This window comes from Oncorhynchus masou, chromosome 7 (assembly GCF_036934945.1).
Source record: "Oncorhynchus masou masou isolate Uvic2021 chromosome 7, UVic_Omas_1.1, whole genome shotgun sequence".
Lineage (NCBI taxonomy): Eukaryota > Metazoa > Chordata > Actinopteri > Salmoniformes > Salmonidae > Oncorhynchus > Oncorhynchus masou.
In genome coordinates this window covers 9990516-10011368 of record NC_088218.1, presented here as the reverse complement: position 1 = coordinate 10011368, position 20853 = coordinate 9990516, and the positions used below count along the sequence as shown (strand labels likewise).

The following is a 20853-nucleotide window of genomic DNA, read 5'->3' as shown; positions in this document are numbered from 1 at the left end:
GATTAACAAAAACACAGTGCCCTAGTTACAAACCTTATTTTACTAGTGAAGATTAGGACTGAACTCAAACAAAACCTCATTGGGAAAAAAACTGCATTTTGCCACATGATAGGTTTCCATTATCTATTAGGTAATTGTACTTCTGTATTGAAAAATATCAATATGATTAGGAGTTCAGTTGGAAGATGCATTTTCTCTGCAGAGGGGCAGGGTTACTTTCCCTTATTGAGGGTTGTATTCAAATGGGCATCAAATGAATAGATAAATCAGCTATGAAGATGGCTTACCCTTGGCCCTGTGAGACCAGCAGGCCCTCCCTCTCCAGCGATACCCTGGGAATGACAATACCAAAAACATTTAATCAACACAACAGACAGGCTGTTTCAATCCCCTCTTTCACCTTCCTTACTGTCCAATCCCCTCTTCCACCTTCCTTACTGTCCAATCCCCCTTCCACCTTCCACCTTCCTTCCACCTTCCACTGTCCCCTCTTCCACCTTCCTTACTGTCCAATCCCCTCTTCCACCTTCCTTACTGTCCAATCCCCTCTTCCACCTTCCTTACTGTCCAATCCCCTCTTCCACCTTCCTTACTGTCCAATCCCCTCTTCCACCTTCCTTACTGTCCAATCCCCTCTTCCACCTTTCTTACTGTCCAATCCCCTCTTCCACCTTCCTTACTGTCCAATCCCCTCTTCCACCTTTCTTACTGTCCAATCCCCTCTTCCACCTTTCTTACTGTCCAATCCCCTCTTCCACCTTTCTTACTGTCCAATCCCCTCTTCCACTTTCCTTACTGTCCAATCCCCTCTTTCACCTTCCTTACTGTCCAATCCCCTTCCCTGACACACTTCCTGTATGTATACTTATGCTTCATTTTTATTATGTTCTACTTATTATTTTTGTATTCTTATCTTTTACTATTTCTTATTGTTGTCACATTGTGGGAGGGAACCTGCAAGTAAGAATTTGGTTGGACTGTGTATACCATGTGTATCGTGGGCATACGATACAAATCAACTTGAACTTGTTTACACAGGCAGCCTAATTTTGATCTTTTTCCACTAATTGGTCTTTCGACCAACCAGATCATACATTTTGCGAAGAAGCAGTTTGATGTTTATGGGCCAGATCAAAAGTCAAAATTGGCGTTATATTTGAGAAAAAGGTATGAACACAAAAATGGTCTTAATTTAAGGTTAGGCAAAAGGTTAGCATGGTGGTTAAGGTTAGGTTTAAAATCTGATTTTATGACTTTGTAGCTGTGCCAGCAAGTGACGACACTGCAGAGCTGCCTCCAGAACATGAGTCATCCCAATAAATGCCAACCTGCTATCAATAATATGGTTAAAGATCAGAATTGCCCTTCCTGTGTAAATGCAGCATTAAATAACCCTGAAACGTTGATGAACGTTGGATGTAATAAATGTTTCACTAGTCACTTTAAACACTGCCACTTTATATCATGTTTACATACCCTACATTAATCATCTCATATGTACGTATATATTGTACTATATACCATCTACTGCATCTTGCCTATGCCGTTCGGCCATCGCTCATCCATATATTTATATGTACATATTCTTATTCATTCCTTTACACTTGTGTGTATAATGTAGTTGTTGTGAAATTGTTAGATTACTTGTTAGATATTACTGCATGGTCGGAACTAGAAGCACAAGCATTTCGCTACACTCGCATTAACATTTGCTAACCATGTTAATGTGACCAATAAATTAGATTTGATTTGAACCTGATAGTAGTGTTGTATATCTATAACTCAACTCAAAAACATGTTACATTTCTAGATTCTTACTGTAGATAATGAATGGACTGTGTTTCGTTATGTTGGCAGACTCATGACTGGTTAATATGTGCCTTTGTTTGGTCCATTGCAGGAAAAGGCACACATACCCAGTCATGAGTCTATCAACATAACAACATTTAGTTCATTATCTAAAGAAATCATCTATTGTTGAAATGTAAGATAAATAAGCTATAAACAAATCAACTGTAAAATAGAGGTTATTGTCTGTCACAGTCGGGCGTGATGTCATACCGTACCTCAGCACCTGGTTTCCCAGACTCTCCAGGTGGACCAGCAGACCCAGGTAGACCCTGAAATACATCACACCATTATAGCTCTCATTTCCCCTTTATTGATTAGTACTATCACTAGTCTCTATCCTAGTAAATACAAGGTCAATAAATCCCATGTGAAACAGCATACCTGGAAGCCATTCATACCAGGAGGTCCTTGCTCTCCTCTCTTCCCTGCAACTCCCTAAAAGAAGTCAAGTATGGACAGGAAAACCGGCAACGGTTTAAGCTTACCATGACCCCATACAGTATTTAAAGTTTAAACTGTGTTGGTATGTATTGTTTAATTGAAACGTATTAATCTGATACTTACTGCTGGACCAGCAGTGCCACCAGCGCCCATCTCTCCAGCTTTCCCATTAACCCCCTGTATGAGAAACAGTCCTCAGTGGTCAGTGTGTACGATGAGGTACTACAGCAGAGACCTACCAGCTTACAATGGGAGAAAGCATAGAATGAAAACTGAAAATGTTTTATTTAAGTATTCAGGCCCGAGAGGGTGTGGTACATGGCCAATATACCATGGCTAAGAGCTGTTCTTAGGCACGGTGCAAGGTGGAGTGCCTGGACACAGCCCTTAGTCGTGGTATATTGGCCATATACCACAAACCCCCAAGGTGCCTTATTGCTATTTTAAACTGGTTACCAACGTAATTAGAGCAGTAAAAATAAATGTTTTGTCATACCCGTGGTATACATTCTGATATACCACGGCTGTCAGCCAATCAGCATTCAGGGCTCAAACCACCCAGTTTATATTTGGAAATGAACCAGTTTGAGGGGCAGTTCCACCACCTACAAAATCATATTTGAACCCCTGATGAGTGTAGTGTACTTACCCTCTGTCCTGAAACACCTGGGGTCCCCACTTCTCCTGCCTTACCAGGGTCTCCCTGTGAGGACAAATTAACAATGATCCACAATCAATAACATGTCAATGTTTCCCTCTTCCTATATCATATAAGTAGCATTCCAGTGTCTCTCCTGACATTGTATGGTCCCTGGAAGACGCATTCAAACAACTACACTATTTCATTCATCATTCCAAATGTGATGGGTTTAATGGGGCTGCTTCTGCTGTATATTGTGGAAAGGAACACACACACTCACATGATCTCCATAAAGTGTGGGTTACTCACAGTAAAGCCTTTTGGTCCAACTACACCCATGGTTCCAGCTAGACCTCTGGTACCATCTGACCCTGCTGGACCTGGTCCCCCATCCTCTCCTCCTCCTCCCTGAGAGAGAGATAGAGAGACAGAAACAGAGGTATGTTCACATATGGCCTGTCTATAGATAAAAACATGTATTACTGCGTATTTAATATGTTTCTGAACACTTCTACATTAATGTGGATGCTGCCATGATTACGGATAATCATGAATGAATCATGAATAATGATGAGTGAGAAATCTACAGACACACAAATATCATACACCCCCCCCCCGATTAAAAAAAAAGGTAAACTATTGTAATGATGAGAGGTTAGGATGTTTTGGGGCCTGATCTTTGTGCATCTGAAACTTTCTTACTCATCATTCATTCAGGATTATCCATAATCATGGTAGCATCCACATTAAGTGTTCAGAAACATTATATTCTTATCTACAGTAAAGGTGACTCCAACATGACATAATACGTGCTTTACCATTCATTTCTATTGGGCATAACATAATCTGAAACACAACCAAAACCAACTGTAAATGCATCCAACAAGACTGTAGCGTCTGGGATCGGTACATCCGAACATCACACCTGCAGGACAGGTACAGGATGGCAACAACAACTGCCCGAGTTACACCAGGAACACACAATCCCTCCATCAGTGCTCAGACTGTCTGCAATAGGCTGAGAGAGGCTGGACTGAGGGCGTGTAGGCCTGTTGTAAGGCAGGTCCTCACCAGACATCACCGGCAACAACGTCGCCTATGGGCACAAACCCACCATCCTTGGATCAGACAGGACTGGCAAAAAGTGCTCTTCACTGATGAGTCGCGGTTTTGTCTCATCAGGGTGATGATTGGATCAATTTGGAAGTGGAGGGTCCGTTATGGTCTGGGGCGGAGTGTCACAGCATCATCGGACTGAGCTTGTTGTCATTGCAGGCAATCTCAACGCTGCGCGTTACAGGGCAGAGATCCTCCTCCCTCATGTGGTACCCTTCCTGCAGGCTCATCCTGACATGACCCTCCAGCATGACAATGCCACCAGCCTTACTGCTCATTCTGTGCGTGATTTCCTGCAAAACAGGAATGTCAGTGTTCTGCCATGGCCAGCGAAGAGCCCGGATCTCAATCCCATTGAGCATGTCTGGGACCTGTTGGATCGGACGGTGAGGGCTAGGGTCATTCCCCCCAGAAATGTCCGGGATCTTGCAGGTGCCTTGGTGGAAGAGTGGGGTAACATCTCACAGCAAAAACTGGTAAATCTGGTGCAGTCCATGAGGAGGAGATGCACTGCAGTACTTAATGCAGCTGGTGGCCACAGGTAACCACCTGTTACCTCCGCACCAATGTGTCGGAGGAAGCACCGTGCACCTGGCAACCTTGGTTAGCGTGCACTGCGCCCGGCCCGCCACAGGAGTCGCTGCTGCGCGATGAGACAAGGACATCCCTACCGACCAAGCCCTCCCTAACCCGGACGACGCTATGCCAATTGTGCGTCGCCCCACGGACCTCCTGGTCGCGGCCGGTTACAACAGAGCCTGGGCGTGTACCCAGAGTCTCTGGTGGCACAGCTGGCGCTGCAGTACAGCACCCTTAGCCACTGCGTCACCCGGGAGGCCCTGGCTGTTACTTTTGATGTTGACCCCCCTTTTGTTCAGGGACACATTATTCAATTTCTGTTTGTCACATGTCTGTGGAACTTGTTCAGTTTATGTCTCAGTTGTTGAATCTTGTTATGTTCATACAAATATTTACACATGTTAAGTTTGCTGAAAATAAATGCAATTTACAGTGAGGGAAAGTTTTTTTGTGGTTGCTGAGTTTACATATATACATATATAAATGGGTAGGGGAGTAATATATATATATATATATATATATATATATATATATATATATTTCCTGACTCATATCCACACACCATTGGTCCTTGGTGTCCCTCAGGACCCTGGGAGCCGAGAAGACCCGACAGACCCTGAGGAAAGAAAATGGAGGATTTTAATAAAATGTTTAATCTAAGATCAACATAAGCATGATGATCACCAAAAAGGAATGTTCTTCTGTGATAGAGAGGTAGAGGTGTGTTATCTCACCCGTGCCCCTGGAAGACCTGGCTCTCCAGTGCGTCCTGGGTCACCATCGGCACCTTTGGCACCAGATGACCCACCCAGTCCTCGCTCACCTTGGGCACCCTGATCACAGAATGGAGTGTGGCGTTTGAATGGCATAATATTATTATTCAATGACTTATACCTGCTGACCTATACTATAGATTCAAAGAGAAATCAACCTACCTTTTGACCAGGTAACCCATCCTGACCAGGAAAACCTCTACTGCCAGGAGCACCCTGGAAATTACACGTTGGTTTTAACAGAATTTGCTAAAAGGTTTAGATTTTAATCAAATAATTTAGCTGTTTGCTGTTATTGAATGTACTGAGGAAAGACAGAGAGAAAGAGAGAAAGACAGGAGATTGAGACAGACAAAGTTCTTGTAGTCAGTGAAAGAGCTGATTTACTCTCTCTCCATTGGGTCCAGCGGCTCCTGAAGTCCCAGCGTCACCCCGTCCTCCCCTCCTCCCCTCCTCTCCCATGGGACCCAGCGCTCCATGTTCACCAGGTGCACCCTACAATGATGTCATAATCAAACAAGATGGCTGCCACATCATACATTAGTGTTTGTTATATTTTACTGTATGGCCTTTTAAGAGCACCATGAAATGAATTGAATATATTGTTGTTGCACTCAACTTTGGGTGTGGATAAACTTACTTGTCCCTAGGAGCATCAAACTGCTCAACATGCACTAAGCACTTTAAAGCTGGCCTAGACTGTTACCCTTGATGTTGTATTTAACTCATTGCTCGATAATGCAAGAGACATTTCTGTCAAAGCCAAATAAATGAACTGAACATGCTGAACTTTGGAGGAAGGCTCAGATTGACATGCACCCCATTCAGAAAGAAACCAGCTGCAGCATCACCTGCCCTTCAACATCACCTGCCCTTCAACATCACCTGCCTTTCAACATCACCTGCCCTTCAACATCACCTGCCCTTCAACAGCACCTGCCCTTCAACAGCACCTGCCCTTCAACATCACCTGCCCTTCAACATCACCTGCCCTTCAACATCACCTGCCCTTCAACATCACCTGCCCTTCAACATCACCTGCCCTTCAACATCACCTGCCCTTCAACATAACCTGCCTTTCAACAAATGCATGTGGTTGCTACTGTACATTATTAAACCATGGAAATAGAGAGACATTCATTATGACGGGTTGTATATCTTACAGATTCTCCCTTGAATCCAGCCTCTCCTTTGAATCCGGGAATGCCTAAATCACCCTTGTGAGAAGAGAAGAATATGATGAATAGATGTTTCTACCGACAATGTACGATCTCAAGTTTTTAGAAGTAGCTTTTCCTGACGGCGTTATGAACATGCAGCCATATGATAGCATTTTAACTGGAGCATGGAAACCAGCAGTAGTTCCTATGACCTTTGTAGCAGCTAGGGGACCTGACAACCATTCTTGATCCAAACAATGAAATGAGTGGTCAAAATTAAACAACAAATCTCTTACCAGTTGGCCCTTAGGCCCGGGCAGTCCAGTGGTTCCCTGTGGTCCGGGGGGCCCCGCGGGGCCAAGCAGTCCAGTCGGACCCTGGACACCTGGAGCTCCCTGGGGTAGAAATCACATCATTATACCTAAACCTGTGTTCTGTCTCTGTGACTCGGTGCCAGGGCCCATTCTAACAGGACAGACTGTATGGTAGCACCACGGTGTAGCCGGAGGACAGCTAGGTTCCGTCCTCTTCTCTTCTACTGTCTCTGTCACTCTGTGCCAGGGCCCATTCTAACAAGTCAAGCTGTAGTCTACAGTCCAGACAGCATGTGGGGGCCAACACCCTATTACATACTTTCAAGGATTTTACATAATACATAATAATGAGTAATACATAATCAGATAGTAATATTTGGAATATTGGAAGGTGAGAAATACATTAGATTGAAGGGAGGAGAAGGGAGTAGCTGAACAAGGAGTTGAACAAGGAGTTGAACAAGGAGATGAACAAGGAGAGATGAAAATGGAGGAAGTTATACATACGGATGGCCCTTTGGTTCCAGCAGCACCCTCTGTTCCTGTTGGACCCTACAGAAATTAACATGTTTTTTAAGTCATTTATTTAAACTTAATTTAACTCGACAAGTCAGTTAAGCATAAAATACTTTAACATTTACAGTAATTTGTCATGTCATTGGAATTTACAATGGAATTTTCTTTTAATGGACGTTCCAATCAGAAACCAGATTTGGCCTCATTTTCAGTGAATCAGTTTACACCCTGAAGAGTTGTTGATAGTACAGATGTCGTAGGTGTAGAGATTATTAGCATCATGAATTAGCCAAACACCTGAATTCCCGTAGCTCCAGCCAATCCCACGCGTCCGGCCTCCCCTCTTAGTCCTTGCTGGCCCCCTGTCCCTCGTGCTCCTGGGGGCCCTGGTTGCCCCTGGAGACAACAGTGTCACAGTCAGAGTGTGTTTACATGCACTCTAATCAACCGTTGTTGAACAGATTCATAGCTCATAATGAATAAAACACCCTCATAAAAACACCCTCATATAAACATCTTTATCGGATTAGAGTCATCCGAATGGGCCCGTTTAGAATGAAATGTAATTCTGAGGGGGAAGGACTGGGTATTACGTTTGAGTAACCAATATTTAGTACATGGCTGGTGTGAAGAAGAGGACTGTGCTCTATCAAAGTCTATTAAAGAATGAACAGTACTCACCTTTATACCTGGACTACCTGGGAATCCTAGAGCTCCAGTGATCCCCATAGGACCCTAGAATCACATCACATCCAGGATGGTTGGTTGGTACAGTAGGCTGCGTGTCATTCACACCTGGGGCTGTATCCAAAATGGCCCCTTATTCCCTTCACTATATAGAAACTATATAGGAAATAGGGAGCCATTTTGGACACATCTGGTGTTGGTTAGTACTGGAAACATCACTTGTTCCCAGTTGACATCACTGCTGATTTGTAAATGTATAACACTTTTATACTGGCTTTCAGGAAAATAGTGTATTTGGAGTAGATACGGTGTTGCTTTTCATCTGTTATATTGCATTTGTAATACTGATTTGTGTATGATAATCATTTGATATGAAGGGTGATGTTTTGTTGGATGTTAGAGGTCCTACCTGTGGTCCTGCTTTCCCAATATGTCCAGATTCACCACGTTTCCCCTGTATGGAGAGAGATACACAACTGAAAGAAGATTTGACAAATTCTCCTCTATCATCTCATCATCAATGCACATCACCATAGGAGGACAGTGGCAGCATAGGCTGTCATTGTAAGCCAGGATGTCATTGTAAATAATAATTTGTTCTTAATTGACTCGCCTGGATAAATAAAAAATAAAAACAAAGGCTACAACATGTGTCACTGATAAGCCAAATCAAAACATTTTGAACCTACATATAAACCTCAGATCAATTTAATTCAGGTGGGAAATGAATGGATTGAAGAGATGGAGCTGTGTAATGTAGTGTTATAGGTCAGAGATATCTCTCTTACCACTGGTCCAGTTGGCCCACTCCTTCCTCTCTCCCCTTGCATTCCTGCTGGACCCTAAAATATACAGTATCATGTTTGACATAATATTATACTCCTCACTAACAGACTGGACACATATCAGCGTATTTACAGCTATTGGTGTGTGTGAGTAACAGGTTGTTACGGATACAGGTATCCTGTGTGTGTGTGTGTGTGTGTGTGTGTGTGTGTGTGTGTGTGTGTGTGTGTGTGTGTGTGTGTGTGTGTGTGTGTGTGTGTGTGTGTGTGTGTGTGTGTGTATGTATCCTGTGTTTGCTCTCCTTCTCCCCTCACAGGTGAAAATCATCACTCCCCAATCAGTCAACAATCATCAATCAGAAGACACACCTCCTCCTGTTTCCTACCCAATCACAGTTCCTTTCCCTTGGTTTAAAAACCTTGTCAGTAGTTTGCTCTAGAGCTCAATCTCTCTGTAACTGCCATGTCTGTAGGTCTCTGTGTGTCACTCTCTTGTTGTGTATTAACCTCTCTGTTGTTTGAGCACCTCCATAGCACTTTGTCATCACCTGTGAGTATTGTTTTGGTTATGGTGTTTGTGTTTGATTGCTGGTGGGAAAAGGGGAAACCAAGACAAGTCGCCCATGGGCATACACTACCCGTAGGTAAACTTTGTTAAATACACTAGTTAGAACTGGGCGGACCACCCACTGTATTTTTGGTTAGTTAGCTGTTGTTAAAGTAGGCTAGTCTAGCTTAGTTAAAAAAAATACTTATTGTTTCTTTCCTTGGGTCCAGCTCAGCCCCTTTTCCTGCTCCCCCATTACCGTGTGTTTTCAAATAAACCTTGAGTTTGACGGTAGATTTCAGTTGTCCTGGTTATTTTGTTCACACTTTTGCTTTGTCACTTATAATTTGCATGAGTTATATTACGGGTCTCATTACCATCCCCCCCTAGACTGTCGGGCCAAAAGGGATTCGTAACACAGGTATTACAATCATATAATAATTTATTAGCAATTAACTCATTGATTATGACCTACCGCAGGACCAGGTGGCCCCATTCCACCTGGAGTACCTGATGGGCCCTGTAAAATAACACAGAGAGAGAGTCACGATATGTGCAGCAATTTCAAACAAACAGATCATTTTTAGATAGTAACCTTGCGAAGCAGCACAAATATAAAGATATGCATGATGGTGAGTTTACCTTTGACCCAGCAGCACCAGATTGACCTCTCGCTCCTAGAAGACCTGCATGACCCTGTTGATGAGACATTAGCTCATTAGTTCTGATCAGATCTGTTCTAGGCTCTAACGAATCTCACAGAAGTTCATAACAGCACAGTGCCAAGTTACCTATTTTAAAAAATGTACATGCAGCCATGTTTCAAACTACAGTACATAGATATGAGCATTGTGATCATCCATGTGCTGCTGCTAACCTTAAGGCCTTTCAGTCCAGGGTGACCTGGCAGTCCTGGGAAACCTCTGGCACCCTGGAAATCACCACATTTAATCACTGTTTTACTTTCACATTTATAAGTACATACAGTGGCCCCATTAAAACAACAGTCTATTCTAATTGTGGACTATTGTTCATTGGCTTTACTCACAAAATGAAGACTATTCAAGTTTAGGTTGAAGGCAATGGTACCTGCTTTCTTAACTAAGTACAGTTGGATGGGAGTGGATGGGAAAATAAAACACATCCATCTACAGTCTTAAAACTCACTCTAATCATATCGAATTGTTGTAAGTGGTATAATCAAACTCTTGAAATGTCTATCATAAAAGAAGTGTGTCATTAATTGTGTTTTTGCAAATGCCTTTGCATTCAACACTCATTTGATCTGCGTGACTGAGAAAGATATTTCATGCAGATAATTGGTTGTTTGAAGGCTGACAGATAGCTGGTTGTTTGAAGGCTGACAGTTGGTTTCAGTTGAAAGACAGTTTGTTACTTACGGCAGATCCAGCGGCTCCTTTATCTCCTTCTATTCCGGTTGGGCCAGATTCTCCCTGTGAAGGGTAAACATCACGTTCACATAGCATTCTCAGCTGCTGGAAGACATTACAGTACAGGTAGGTAACAAATAGTTGTAATTTCCACTCTCTCAGATATAGACAAACAGCATTTCCCTTACAAAAAAATTGTAAAAGTGAAGTAACTGCAGTCAACTGTGGTATTTTGGATGCAGTGATTGCAGAATAACTTTATTTATTTATTTTGGATGCAGTATTTGCAGCCCACTACTGTTATACTGCATTCTAACTACAGTTATATACAGTATATATACTTTTTTTACATGTATTTTATTTCATCTTTATTTAACCAGGTAAGCTAGTTGAAAATAAGTTCCCATTTACAACTGCGACCTGGCCAAGATAAAGCAAAGCAGTGCGACACAAACAACAACACAGAGTTACACATGGAATAAACAAGCGTACAGTCAATAACACAATAGAAAAAAAGAAAGTCTATATACAGTGGGTGCAAATGGCATGAGGAGGTATGGCAATTAATAGGTCATAGCAGCGAAGTAATTACAATTTAGCAGATTAACACTGGAGTGATAAATGAGCAGATGCTGATGTGCAAGTAGTGATAATGGTGTGCAAAAGAGCAGAAAAGTTCATAAAAACATAATGGGGATGAGGTAGGTAGATTGGGTGGTCTATTTACAGATGGACTATGTACAGCTGCAGCGATAGCTGATGTTTAAAGTTAGTGAGGGAAATTTACGTCTCCATCTTCAACGATTTTTGCAATTCGTTCCAGTCACTGGCAGCAGAGAACTGGAAGAAAAGGCGGCCAAAGGAGGTGATGGCTTTGGGGATGATCAGTGAGATATACCTGCTGGAACGTGTGCTACGGGTGGGTGTTATCGTGACCAGTGAACTGAGATAAGGCGGAGCTTTACCTAGCATAGACTTATAGATGACTTGGAGCCAGTGGTCTTGCCACGAATATGTAGAGAGGGCCAGCCGACTAGAGCATACAGGTCGCAGTGGTGGGTGGTATAAGGAGCTTTGGTAACAAAACAGATGGCACTGTGATAGACTACATCCAGTTTGCCGAGTAGAGTATTGGAAGCTATTTTGTAGATCACGTCACCGAAGTAGAGGATCGGTAGGATAGTCAGTTTTACTAGGGTAAGTTTGGTGGCGTGAGTGAAGGAGGCTTTGCTGCGAAAAAGAAAGCCGATTTTAGATTTGATTTTGGATTGGAGATGTTTGATATGAGTCTGGAAGGAGAGTTTACAGTCTAGCCAGACATCTAGGTATTTGTAGTTGCCCACATATTCTAGATCAGAACCGTCCAGGGTAGTGATGCTCGTCGGGCGGGCGGGTGAGGGTAGCGAACGGTTGAAAAGCATGCATTTGGTTTTACTAGAGTTTAAGAGCAGTTGCAGGCCACGGAAGGAGTGTTGTATGGCATTGAAGCTCGTTTGGAGGTTAGTTAACACAGTGTCCAAAGAAGGGCCAGATGTATACAGAATGGTGTCGTCTGCGTAGAGGTGGATCAGGGAATCACCTGCAGTCTGCCGATAAGAATGTGGTTATTGAATGTCCAAAGAAGGGCCAGTGGTTTTACGGTGGTTTTGTTTATTAACAGATGAACAGCACTTCAGATCTAGAAAAGTCTATGGTTGCCTGAAGTGGTTCTCAATCAGAGGCAGGTGTTTATCGTTGTCTCTGATTGGGAACCATATTTAGGCAGCCATATTCTTTGAGTGTTTCGTGGGTGATTGTTCCTGTCTCTGTTTGTTTGCACCAGATAGGCTGTTTAGGTTTTCATGGCACGTTTCTTGTTTTGTTACTTTGTTCATGTGTAGTTTCTTTATTAAAGAACCATGAATCAAAATAACCACGCTGCATTTTGGTCCGCCTCTCCTTCACCACAAGAAAACCGTAACAGAATCACCCACCACAAAAGGACCAAGCGGCGTGGTGACAGTGGCAGCAGGAGCAACAAAGTCTGGATTATACGACTTGGGAGGAAATAGACAGGTGGGCGGTCGACCCAGGGAGAGTGCCGGAGCCCGCCTGGGATTCGCTGGAGCAGTGCGAGGAGGGTTATAGGAGAATGGAGTTGGAGAGACGAACACGGCGGCGTGGAAGGAAGCCCGGGAGTCAGCCCCAAAAATTTCTTGGGGGGGGGCTCACAGGGAGTATGGCGATGCCAGGTAGGAGACCTGCGCCAACCTGCTGTGCTTACCGGGGGGCTCGAGAGACCGGGCACTTTGCATTCTACCATCTCCGATAAAAGTTATTAAACAAGTTAATGACACAACATGGCATGTTAGGGCAGAGTTAGACACAACCGGCGCCTATTAATCAAATGTATTTATAAAGCTCTTTCAAAAGTATTGCACTATATAGGGAATGGACACGGCCGATGTCTGTTGGAGTGTAGAGTACTTACATCTAGTCCTGGTTTTCCTGGTGGGCCCTCAGGTCCTCTGTAACCATAGCCACCCTGTATAAAATATGTCCAATCACACACAGTCAATACAACATATAGCTCTGGTGTAACACCTCAAGACAGACTGTGATTGGTAGATCACCGCAAGACAGTGTGTGATTGGTAGATCTTGGTGTAACACCTCAAGACAGTGTGTGATTGGTAGATCTTGGTGTAACACCTCAAGACAGTGTGTGATTGGTAGATCTTGGTGTAACACCTCAAGACAGTGTGTGATTGGCAGATCTTGGTGTAACACCTCAAGACAGTGTGTGATTGGTAGATCTTGGTGTAACACCTCAAGACAGTGTGTGATTGGCAGATCTTGGTGTAACACCTCAAGACAGTGTGTGATTGGTAGATCTTGGTGTAACACCTCAAGACAGTGTGTGATTGGCAGATCTTGGTGTAACACATCAAGACAGTGTGTGATTGGTAGATCTTGGTGTAACACCTCAAGACAGTGTGTGATTGGCAGATCTTGGTGTAACACCTCAAGACAGTGTGTGATTGGTAGATCTTGGTGTAACACCTCAAGACAGTGTGTGATTGGTAGATCTTGGTGTAACACCTCAAGACAGTGTGTGATTGGTAGCGGAGGTAGTTCAGTGATCGAAGCTGGTGTGATGATGATAACTTTGCCTGAGAACTGAAGACTTGTGTTAGCTCCCTGAGATAATGCCTAAACCAGGAAGTCAGTTGACTCAGCCGCGGTATGATTTTTTATTGAGCGGATGGTCAGGAACATAATTACAAATCATTTGTAGACTACAAATTGACATCAAGAAGCCCAAACAGATAATTTCTCACCTTGCTTACATTTGAATGCGATCATAAACTGTTTAATGCGATCACAAACTGTTGAATGCGATCACAAACTGTTGAATGCGATCACAAACTGTTTAATGCGATCACAAACTGTTGAATGCGATCACAAACTGTTTAATGCGATCACAAACTTTTTAACTCTATATTATGCGCGCAAATAATTTGGAACCGATTTCTGATTTCCGTGGGCCACCAGTTGGGGAACAATGGCTTAGGGCCTTTTTTTGTTGAGTTAGCTCCCTGTGCTAATGCCTAGGCTTTAGCTCAATGGGCTAACAGTCTTCAAGCATGTAGGTGATCAGGATTCAAACCCAGTCAAAAAAGCATCAGAGAGATGACTGATGCAGAGCATGGTTCTTACCATGGATCCGGGGTCTCCAACGTCTCCTGGGGCCCCCTGCCCCCCTGTAGAGCCCTACGAGACAGGGAGGAAAAGGAAATGATCACATATCTGTCTGTTTACTTACACAAATTATCTCCATTAAGAATTGATGTCTGAAAGGTAGATATAGTCAGCCATCTTTGACTTACTGGTTGACCGGACTGTCCAGGAGGCCCTCTTGGTCCTGCCTCACCCTAAAATATACATGGAGACAACATACAGGGGTGTTAACCCTGGTGTCCTGGCTAAATTCCCAATCTGGCCATCAAACCATCACGGTCACCTAATAATCCCCAGTTTACAATTGGCTCATTCCTCCCCCTCCTCTCCCCTGTAACTATTCCCCAGGTCGTTGCTGCAAATGAGAACCTTTTCTCAGTCAATTTACCTGGTAAAATAACGGATTAATAAAATAAATAAATATAGAGACAGAGACAGAGTATTGAGTAATATAGGCACAAACCTAAATTAACTGTCATTCAATCAAGCCCGCCAAAGACAATGTATTAGACAGGATGCAGCTGAGGGGAGGACGGCTCATAATAATGTCTGGAACGGAGCAAATGGAATGGCATCAAACACACGGAAAAACATGGAAACCATGGAAACCGTGAAACTAATTCCGCTCCAGCCATCAACACGAGCCTGTCCTCCCAAATTAAGGTAACACCAGCCTCCCGTGGTTAATACTCTACAGTATGTCTTTCCTTTTTACAATCTACTGCCCATGGACACACACACTTAGCAAGGACTACCATGCAATGAGGTTTGTTTGGGACTTTTTTTGTAGAGGACAGCAGATTTAATAGTAACTCATCCTGTTGCCAGATATCATCCCCATCATCCCAGGTGATTTAATATTAGCTCGCCCTGTTGCCAGATATCATCCCCATCATCCCAGGTGATTTAATAGTAGCTCGCCCTGTTGCCAGATATCATCCCCATCATCCCAGGTAATTTAATAGTAGCTCACCCTGTTGCCAGATATCATCCCCATCATCCCAGGTGATTTAGTAGTATCTCACCCTGTTGCCAGATATCATCCCCATCATCCCAGGTGATTTAATAGTAACATCATCCTGTTGCCAGATCCCCATCATCCCATCCCCATCCCCATCATCCCAGGTGATTTAATAGTAACTCACCCTGTTGCCAGATATCATCCCCATCATCCCAGGTGATTTAATAGTATCTCACCCTGTTGCCAGATATCATCCCCATCATCCCAGGTGATTTAATAGTAACTCACCCTGTTGCCAGATATCATCCCCATCATCCCAGGTGATTTAATAGTAACTCACCCTGTTGCCAGATATCATCCCCATCATCCCAGGTGATTTAATAGTAGCTCACCCTGTTGCCAGATATCATCCCCATCATCCCAGGTGATTTAATAGTAGCTCACCCTGTTGCCAGATATCATCCCCATCATCCCAGGTGATTTAATAGTAGCTACCCTGTTGCCTCATCCCCATCATCCCAGGTGATTTAGTAGTATCTCACCCTGTTGCCAGATATCATTCCCATCATCCCAGCTGATTTCTCACCGAAGCCTGCTGCCATTTGAGAGACCAGCTGACCCTGGGGGGGAGAGGAGGACGGTCATTAATTCATTATCACCACGGTGTGGAAGTTCCTCACTGGTGACCACAGACTCCGTATGAAGAGAATAGGTGCAGTGCCCCCCCCCTCAACTGGACAGGTACAATGAGAAGAGGGATATAAAAGGTTTAGAAGCTCTGAGCTATCCCTACAAGCCCCCAAGTCTCTTCATGTTACTTACTTGACGTTTTGGGGTGAAAATGATTTCAGGTACAGCAAGCACATTCGTCCAAAAAGCTAAACAAAATACAAAATGGCCGTATTTTTTTCCAAATCCAACCCTCTCAGTCAGTTTACTAACAAGTGTAGGGAGGGAAATCACTTTTGACCAGAAATGAAGGTTACAGACTACACCAGTGAAGTGTCGGGTTGGGGAGACAGACGGACAAACTCACCCCAGGGTGTGAGGGCTGGCCGGGGGATCCTGGCTCACCAGGGTTCCCTGGGACTCCTGGTTCCCCGTCGATGCCAGCTGGGCCCTGTAAACCCTGGATTTTAGGAAACATATGCAAACACATGAGTGACTGTATTGAACGTCACTACTGCAGAGATGATTCGACATGTCTACCAGATTCAACATATGAAGGTGCTGAAGAGCAGTGAGTTTGTTGCTCCTCGGTCACATAGAATCGCAGTATTGTAACACACTTCTCTAGATGTAAATGTCATGGTGTTAGACATACTTTTCTGCCCTTGAAACCAGTGTATCCTCTGTTCCCCTGAGCTCCGGGAGGACCCTGAAACATTGACACGGATACCAAGAAAACATGATTACTTCACATGATATTTTACACTAGCAGTAGTGTCTTCCCACTGTAGCTGTGGACAGAGTCTGCAGTAGTAGCATCAGCTAACCCTCCTTGGTTACTGACACTCTATAGTACCATCTAGTGTGGTAAAGGGAATCTGACTGAAAATTAGGAGGGGAGTGGCCAGCCAAACTTCTATACAGTATACCAGAGGAGGCTGGTGGGAGGAGCTATAAGAGGACAGGCTCATTGTAATGGCTGGAATAGAATCAATGGAATGGAGTCAAACACATTGTATCCATGTGTTTTATGTCTTTGGTACAGTTCCATTGATTCTATTCCAGCCATAACAATGACCCGTATGAGAAACTTATAACATAATCATGTCAAATAATAATGTCTACAGAGTGCTCACCATTGGTCCGGGTTGACCTACTGGCCCCACGACCTGGAAACAAAAAAACAAACAAAAACAGTTATAAAAGTGACAGTATGATGTTTTTGATAACAGTTGTCATAATAGGTGTCAAAAGTCACATGAGTTGTTAATGAACAGATGCGCTGTCTCTGAGAGGTATGAACACAGACTTACGTAAGGGATATCACCAGGTTCGCCTTTCTGACCCTGGAAATCAAATGCATCACATAACAATGTGACAATCAGCTCAGCTATTCAGGTAGCCTGGTTCCAGATCTGTTTGTGTTCTTACCAACCCCATTGCTCTTTGTCAAGCCAAATACGGGTATGACAATGAGTGACAAGGAGTTGGCGTGACAACACAAACAGATGGGCACTCAGGCTAATATTCAGGGGAGTGTCCAAGTAAAAATTGGAAAACCGAAGATTGAGAATATCTTTTATCATTGCTCACCTTGAACGCCATCATTTCTTTGAGGAAGGGAAAGGAAGAAATCAGATTTTAATGTAGATCTTTCATCCTTAATTTGACATGTGATCTTCAATGACTTGATACTGTGTTATATGTTAAAACACTATGAAATCTAGTATGTTTTCCCCTCTTATCATCAGTCAGTGAGACACCTCCAGGGAATCCAAACTTAATCGCTACGTTTCACACTTGGGTTTCCATGCAACACCTTGCAGTCACAGTTCGTCTGAGGTAATGATGTAGACATGTGAGCCCCGCCCTTTAGACATATAATTCATGTATATGTTTAAGCATGTATGTATGTATGTATATATACATATATACATCTCACCTATCCTCCTGTTAGCGCTGGAGAAGCTGTCACACACGGGGCAGCACTCTCCCTCAGGGATGGTCACCTTCTCACAGTTCCCCACCATCTCACACTGCACCTCCTCACAGATGGTGGTTCCACTGTCACACACACACACCCTGCACGGCTCTGGGGTCCACATGTCGTTGTGGGCGTACACCTGCCCGTTGTCCCTGCAGGTCTCATCCTTCTTCTCCTCTACTGAGTCATGGAGATTGAAGAACAGAATATGAATCAGACGTAGGTCCTATTAGAAAATACTGAGAGAACTGAGAGGATGTAGTGAGTCTGAAATTAGAATGTTGTAAGAAATGTAACAACACCATTAATCGAACACCATTCCATCATGACCATGAGGAATAATTCTCTTAGTGGGCACTTGAAACTGTAAAACATGGATCGATGTAATGTGGTGAGAATGTAGTCACCTGTTTTGATCTTTGGTAGCAGATTATCCCAGGTAGTAGCCTGCTGGCCCTGGGTACCTGCGGCTTCAGAACACACAGGGCAACATTCTCCCTCAGGGGTGCTGCTTTCCTTACAGGCTAGGTCTTCACATCGGATGTCCTCACAGGTAATTGTCCCCAGGTCACACACACAGATCTTACATGGCTCCGGGTTCCAAATCTCGTTGTTGCTGTAGACTTTGCCGTTTTCGGCACAGCTGTCTTCGTGCCCTGCCACAGCAAGTAAACAGCATTTACACCCGTACCTTTACATGTTATGTCCTCAACCCATATGAGGTAAGAGGTAGAATAACCCTCTACAATAACACCAGGGAACAACACCACCATGTTTCTGGGATTTTCAGAGATGACAAAAACCATGAATGATAATTTCTGGCAAATAGAATCAAGGGGATGTTTAGGAGGCCTGATGAGGGATGAGAGTTTTTAAGGACCATGTGACCTGATGAGTGTCCATGTGACTACATTATTAGTCTAGTAAATTGTGTATTTCTTCTATGGCCACTAGGTGGCAGACTGAGGAGAGAGAACACTGTCCCAGAGTGGGACAATCTCACATTTACTATAATGTGGACAATGTGGTGTTGGTGTCATTGTGTTTAGGTACACGTCCGAAATTCTGTTAAATCAAGTATAGCTCACTTGCCACAAACTCGCCAATGCGTGAAGCGTTCAGTTTAGGGTTTTTATGAAGAATGTAACACATTAACACAGTCTCAGATTGTCCCCAGGATAGAATGTCCTGACCTACTCTTTATGACCTACTCTTTATGAGTAGGTCAGGACATACTCATACCTACTCTTTATGAGTAGGTGAGGACATACTTATACCTACTCTTTATAACCTACTCTTTATGAGTAGGTCAGGACATACTCATACCTACTCTTTATAACCTACTCTTTATGAGTAGGTGAGGACATACTTTCTACTCTTTATAACCTACTCTTTATGAGTAGGTGAGGACATACTCATACCTACTATTTATAACCTACTCTTTGTGAGTAGGTGAGGACATACTCATACCTACTCTTTATAACCTACTCTTTATGAGTAGGTGAGGACATACTCATACCTACTCTTTATGACCTACTCTTTATGAGTAGGTCAAAACATACTCATACCTACTCTTTATGAGTAGGTCAGGACATACTCATACCTACTCTTTATAACCTACTCTTTATGAGTAGGTGAGGACATACTCATACCTACTCTTTATAACCTACTCTTTATGAGTAGGTCAGGACATACTCATACCTACTCTTTATAACCTACTCTTTATGAGTAGGTGAGGACATACTTATACCTACTCTTTATAACCTACTCTTTATGAGTAGGTGAGGACATACTCATATACTCTTTTTATACCTACTCTTTATGAGTAGGTCAGGACATACTCATACCTACTCTTTATAACCTACTCTTTATGAGTAGGTGAGGACATACTCATCCCTACTCTTTATAACCTACTCTTTATGAGTAGGTGAGGACATACTCATACCTACTCTTTATAACCTACTCTTTATGAGTAGGTGAGGACATACTCATACCTACTCTTTATAACCTACTCTTTATGAGTACGTGAGGACATACTCATCCCTACTCTTTATAACCTACTCTTTATGAGTAGGTCAGGACATACTCATACCTACTCTTTATAACCTACTCTTTATGAGTACGTGAGGACATACTCATCCCTACTCTTTATGACCTACTCTTTATGAGTAGGTCAGGACATACTCATACCTACTCGTTATAACCTACTCTTTATGAGTATGTGAGGACATACTCATCCCTACTCTTTATGACCTACTCTTTATGAGTAGGTCAGAACATACTCATACCTACTCTTTATGAGTAGGTCAGGACATACTCATACCTACTCTTTATAACCTACTCTTTATGAGTAGGTCAGAACATACTCATACCTACTCTTTATGAGTAGGTCAGGACATACTCATACCTACTCTTTATAACCTACTCTTTATGTTTCTATCATTTTCAGTGAAGCTCTTCATTGTCAAAATGTGAAGTTAAATGTTTTTCCTCCAATGTGTAATTATGAATCTTGGAAGAAGCTCATACCAAGGATGTAGTTGCGTAGGGTGATTGCTCACCATAAGAGAAATTTCACAATTTTCTATGACAAAATAGGAAGTTTGTCATTATAAATCATTACGTTACTTATCAAAATTACATCTCCCCACTTGTCATTTGAAGTTGTAAATTCTAGGCCTACATCTAAATATAGTCGACATAAGTACTGAGTGAGACAG

The 20853-nt window shown here is 43.1% G+C and overlaps 1 protein-coding gene across 1 annotated transcript in view; it reads right to left on the bottom strand.

Annotated features, from left to right (window-relative positions):
- Positions 1 to 20853, bottom strand: part of LOC135542960 (collagen alpha-2(V) chain-like) — an 80304-nt gene that overhangs the window by 53971 nt on the left and 5480 nt on the right. Inside the window, exons 2-33 of the mRNA XM_064970086.1 lie at positions 18541 to 18789; positions 18092 to 18313; positions 17743 to 17759; positions 17463 to 17495; positions 17286 to 17318; positions 16805 to 16858; positions 16517 to 16609; positions 16023 to 16100; positions 14669 to 14713; positions 14499 to 14552; positions 13271 to 13324; positions 10810 to 10863; positions 10287 to 10340; positions 10052 to 10105; positions 9885 to 9929; positions 8866 to 8919; positions 8487 to 8531; positions 8072 to 8125; positions 7688 to 7786; positions 7382 to 7426; positions 6857 to 6955; positions 6564 to 6617; positions 5788 to 5895; positions 5563 to 5616; positions 5362 to 5460; positions 5190 to 5243; positions 3242 to 3340; positions 2942 to 2995; positions 2416 to 2469; positions 2233 to 2286; positions 2067 to 2120; positions 288 to 332 (exon numbers count right to left, since the gene is read on the bottom strand). Coding sequence (XP_064826158.1) covers positions 288 to 332; positions 2067 to 2120; positions 2233 to 2286; positions 2416 to 2469; positions 2942 to 2995; positions 3242 to 3340; positions 5190 to 5243; positions 5362 to 5460; positions 5563 to 5616; positions 5788 to 5895; positions 6564 to 6617; positions 6857 to 6955; positions 7382 to 7426; positions 7688 to 7786; positions 8072 to 8125; positions 8487 to 8531; positions 8866 to 8919; positions 9885 to 9929; positions 10052 to 10105; positions 10287 to 10340; positions 10810 to 10863; positions 13271 to 13324; positions 14499 to 14552; positions 14669 to 14713; positions 16023 to 16100; positions 16517 to 16609; positions 16805 to 16858; positions 17286 to 17318; positions 17463 to 17495; positions 17743 to 17759; positions 18092 to 18313; positions 18541 to 18789 — 2264 coding nt within the window. The remainder of the gene's footprint in view (positions 1 to 287; positions 333 to 2066; positions 2121 to 2232; positions 2287 to 2415; positions 2470 to 2941; positions 2996 to 3241; positions 3341 to 5189; positions 5244 to 5361; positions 5461 to 5562; positions 5617 to 5787; positions 5896 to 6563; positions 6618 to 6856; positions 6956 to 7381; positions 7427 to 7687; positions 7787 to 8071; positions 8126 to 8486; positions 8532 to 8865; positions 8920 to 9884; positions 9930 to 10051; positions 10106 to 10286; positions 10341 to 10809; positions 10864 to 13270; positions 13325 to 14498; positions 14553 to 14668; positions 14714 to 16022; positions 16101 to 16516; positions 16610 to 16804; positions 16859 to 17285; positions 17319 to 17462; positions 17496 to 17742; positions 17760 to 18091; positions 18314 to 18540; positions 18790 to 20853) is intronic.